Source organism: Lytechinus variegatus, chromosome 4, assembly GCF_018143015.1.
Source record: "Lytechinus variegatus isolate NC3 chromosome 4, Lvar_3.0, whole genome shotgun sequence".
Taxonomy (NCBI): Eukaryota; Metazoa; Echinodermata; class Echinoidea; order Temnopleuroida; family Toxopneustidae; genus Lytechinus; species Lytechinus variegatus.
Window position 1 is genome coordinate 32338103 of NC_054743.1, and position 5046 is coordinate 32343148.

A 5046-nucleotide genomic window follows, 5' to 3' on the forward strand; every position below is an offset into this window, starting at 1 on the left:
TTAATGTAAGAGGGTGATAAAGTGGTGGATTCATGACTTCATCTTACCTATAAGGCACATTATTTTCTATAGTTGATTAAACGACATCTGATTACAATAACGTTGGTAAATACAACATGATTAAAAAAATAATAATACATTTTGCTAGAATTATATGGGTTTCTAGCATCCCCTCCCCAGTAACTGAATGCGTAATCAATGGAGAAAATATATAAAGACAGCTAGAGAGGATGTAAGGGAGAGAGAAAAAAGAGAAAGAACCACAGATAAAACATACACATGGGAGCGTTTACGTTTGGGTGTGTGTGCGTGTATTGGTGTGTGGGTGGTTTCTGGTTCGTTTAGTTTCAACAATTCGTCATAATTTTGTTTTCAATCTTTAGGAATGAATATCCGCATCATTCAATAGAAATCATTGAACTATATTATGACTTCCTTTCTGAGGGGAGAGTTCCAACTGGTCGGGTGCTTTATTATGATACGTAGAGGTTTATTACATCAGTCACTCGACAGAACATAAGGTTCACCGGTGCTATAAAGTTTGTGTCAGTTCCTGTTAATGAAATTGGAAATTGTTTGAATTATTAAAAAGGGTGACGAGCTGTGCCTTCTGGCAATTCCAAAACTCCCGGTGTCCTCGCCTACAATAATTCTGGTAAGAAAAATTGTGGTTAAGATTGGAATAATAATTTGTAAAATGAAAGAGTAGTTTGGTAGTATTCTTAACACTCTGCTCTGATGACTGGTTCATGAAATGTAATACTTTAAAGAAATATAGTTTGTGGCTCAGTTTTGTGAAAACCTGCGATGAGCCCAATATACAGATTGGAGAACCAATTAATAGTCATTAATTGTGAAAGAATACCCCCCCCGTCTTTTACTCTTCTTTCTCTTCTTTATTGTTCCTCTTACTCATCTCCTTTCAATTTCTCAACCTAACGCGATTTCGTAGGTGTTATCGGAAACCGTATACCTTTTTCATATATTTTTAGGTCAGAGTAACGACTTTCATCAACTGAGATGGCCATGGCGTTTTCTGAAGAAACGACCGATTTCCGGTGCCAAATGTGCACGAACGACGATTTCAGCGAAACTGTAGCAAGCTATACCCTCCACAGCATTAGGAAAAACCTCTGCAATGGATGCGCTAAGAAAAACCAACAAAACATCGTCACCGATGAGGTCCTCAACAATTGGACTTGTCACAAGCACCACACAAGAAGAGCCGAAATCTTTTGCGTAGACCATCAGAGTATCATTTGCCACAACTGTGCAACTACGTCACACAAGCCTTGTGACATAAGAGAAGTGGAAGAAATTCTGGATGAACGGAGATGTAAGTTGCAGCGGATGATTGAAGAGACGAAGCAACTTCGGGAATCCGAAGCGTCAGTTGAAAAGCTTGTCGCAGAAGCATCAACACATCTTGCAAAGGTCGAGGTAAAGATAAAAGAGGCAATCCACGAGGCGATTGAATACGTTGAAGAGGAAGGAAAGCAGACTTCGGAGTCGATCAATAAAGAAGCCGATAGGGAGATTGAACGAATCAACACCAGGAGAGCAGTAAGATTGAAGAAGAACCTTGCCGTCATCGACCAAGGAAAGCAAGATATCTTGAAGAGACAGTGCATTTTACAGGACGAACTGCAGTTGCTTAAGGGAAAACTGAATGACTGTGCGAAGACGTGTTTGAAGAATCAAAGCTCTGCAATCGAAAATTCGCGAATGAAGGCCGAAACACTTATTAAAAATGAGATCTTGTTGCTTAAAAACTTTTCGGAAGTGGAAGGTGAGATGATGCAAAGTCTTCAAGAAGACCAAGTCAAGTGTTTGGCCCTACCGATAGTAGAGAAAGCACGACAAGTCAATTTCGAAAGAGAGTCGGGAACAAATCTCGGTATATTGCAGGGACTGGATGGAAGTTGGGTTCTTAATCCATCGTTTACCATTGACATCAGTGAGCCTGCCTTGGTCGGATTTATTAACAAAAACAGCGTCATTGTAATCGACAAGAGAAGCGATTCCCTCGTTCTGGTTGACTTCCAGGAACAGCAAGCATGTAAAGTCGTGAGCGGTGAATTTCCTCGGAACATCTACAGACTGGCTCTTCTCGGTGATGAGAAGATTGCTTGTGGAACAACTGACGGATCGTTGTTCATCTTCCAGAAACAAACATGGGAATTCATCGAGAGAATCCCTTTATATCTAGGCAGGCCTGTGACTCTTGCTGTTGATCACGTATCTCGCAACCGACGAATTCTGGCAGTTGCTCAAGGGGAATGTATCATTAACGTCGTCAGCCAAGAGGGTAACGGAGTAACATCTGTTTCTGTCAAAGACACACCAATAATTGACATCGCTGTACTTTGGCAAGGGGACATTGTTGTTCGTACTCGCTGTGCTTCAGGAGACGACCTTGCAGTTCTTAATCGCGACGATTTCACAGTGACATCTGTCACACATTTCCATGACAAGTATCTCCGAAGCATCACGGCTGATCAAGGAAGAGACGCCCTCTACGTTCGACATTTTGATCCCAATCGTCAGAAGTGTTCTGTTGAAGAGATGCGTCTAATGGACGGCAAACTGACGTCTGTGGGGAGTATCTTAGAGTTCTCTCCTTTGAAGAAGAAGTGGCCAATGATCAGTGCCGACTGTTGTGCCCCTGAGCAGGGGAAGCTGGTGCTTCTCCGCGGGAAGCAGATTATGGTGTATACAAAAAGATTCCTAACCTAAGAAATGTGAATGCTAAATCACTGTTAAGTAAAATTCTAATTACTATTTGAAAAAATGAATGTGTCAAACATTACTATTCCCTGATATTTTATATTGTAAAGCGCTTTAGGCATAATGGGGAAAGCGTCATATCAATGTCAATATGTATGTTTACGTATGTACATCATTCTAATAGCCCAACTTGCTGAATAATCAAGATTAAGGGGGTATGATGACGATGATGATGATTATGATGGTGATGATGATGATGATGATGATGACGATGATGATGATGATGATGATGGTGATGATGATAATGATGATGATGATGATGATAGGGATGCCAGTTGGAATTGATAAGAGGGCCTGAAAATCACCTAGTCTAGGTGATTTTCAGTCTAGGTGATTTTCAGTCTAGGTGATTTTCATATTGTATTCTGAGAATACAATATTTTGTACACAAAAATGCTAAAACTATGGCCTGAAAATAAATTGCCAGAGCCTGAATTCAGGCTTTTGCCTGAAAACTGGCATCCCTGTGATAACAGTGATGATGATGATGATGATGATGATGATGATGATGGCGATGATGACGATGATGATGGTGATGATGACGGGGATGATGGTGATGATGACGATGATGATGGTGGTGATGATGATGATGATGACGATGATGATGATGATGAAGATGATGATGGTGATGATGATGACGATGATGATGGTGATGATGATTAAGATGATGATGATGATGATAATGATTTTTATGGTGATGTTGATGATGACAATGATGATGCTGATTGAATGTATAGTCCTGTTGACATTAGTGATGGTACTGGTAACAATCGATGATGATGATGCTGGTTATGATGATGACGTTGATGATGATTATGATGTTGATGATGATGATAACGATGATTATGCTGCTGATGAGATGATGATAATGATAAAGGGGATGATAATGATGATGACTGCATGTTTAGTCTTGTTGATATTGGTGATGGTGTTGGTGATGATGATCTACAGGGGCGGAAATCTCTACCAAAAGGTAGGGGGGACAAGGGGCTGGAAAATTTGACAAGCCAAAAAAAAAGTCATCACCCCCATTTTTAAGGTCATTTCCACGAAAATAAATTAAGCAAGCAAAATAAGGGGTTATCATCCCAAAATTTAAGGTCATTTCGACGAAAATGAATTTGGCAAGACAAAAAAGAAAAAGAAAAAAGGTTATCATCCCAAAAGTAAGGTTATCTCGTCCTACAATACATGTTTTATTTCGATTTTGAATTATGTATTTCTTACCATCATAAAAGACCACAAAAAGTAGGGGGACATTGGATATTGTTCCCCCTTACTATTTTTAGTAGGGGGCACGTCCCCCCTGCCCCCCCCCCCGGGATTTCCGCCCATGATGGTCAATACAATAAGTGATGTTGGGCCAAGTGAATATTAGAAAAAATGGAATAACATAAGTGAAGAGAAGATGAAATTGTAAACCGGCAAATGGCTGGTAGACGAACGAGGGTTAGGTAGTTATAGTTTTTGGGATGAGACCAAGAGGCAAATTTACATGGTAATGATTAATGACAATAATGCTGATAATCTCACAAAGTAGAAAAAGTATTTTAGAATGTCAAAATGAAAAATCTTTACCTATTATGATTTATTTTTTCTTCAAATTTTAATCACATCGGAAATTACTACAGTACTTCCATATTTATAATTATTATTAAGTTCGTCATGTTTGTAGTCAGTTTGCATCACTTATATTGCCTAAAGAAAGAAGATGAAAATTTACATAAGTTATAAAAAAAATGTTCAATTACGTTCAGGCAAATATTGTTTGGTTGTTTGATTATAATTATAACTGCGTGATCATTCTTTTTATAATGTCTTTCATTTTCCACTATCACCAGTAATTGTACATGAATATCTACAGTATGTACAGAATATGATTTTTTTTTCAATGTTTACATTTTTCCGGAACCGGGACAAATATTATGTAAAGTTGTAGGAAGCTTTTATGTGTAAATATATTTTGCTTTATATTTAGCTAGAAAAGTCAACTCAATTGTCACACATGAGACAATGAACGAAGAGAAAAATATGATGAAAGAGGAAAGCACCCAAACTCCATGATCTGACATCATAATAGTCACTGATCTGTATAATAACAAACGCTTTGACCGAAAAATGCACCCGTTTTAATTATGCTCATGTCATGTGACAATGAATATAGGATGAATATGAAATGATCGGGGAATACCCATAAAGTTTTTCATAATACAATGACGTTATTAATAAATACTTGGACCGAAAAAAGTACCCATTGAA

General features: G+C 38.3%; 1 protein-coding gene across 1 annotated transcript; it reads left to right on the plus strand.

Annotated features, from left to right (window-relative positions):
* Positions 1-486: 486 nt before the first annotated feature.
* On the plus strand, positions 487-3224 carry LOC121412658. The gene is made up of 2 exons (XM_041605434.1): positions 487-655; positions 993-3224. Exon 2 carries the CDS (start codon positions 1021-1023, stop codon positions 2734-2736), a length of 1716 nt encoding a protein of 571 aa, XP_041461368.1. The 5' UTR covers positions 487-655; positions 993-1020; the 3' UTR covers positions 2737-3224.
* Positions 3225-5046: the final 1822 nt, after the last annotated feature.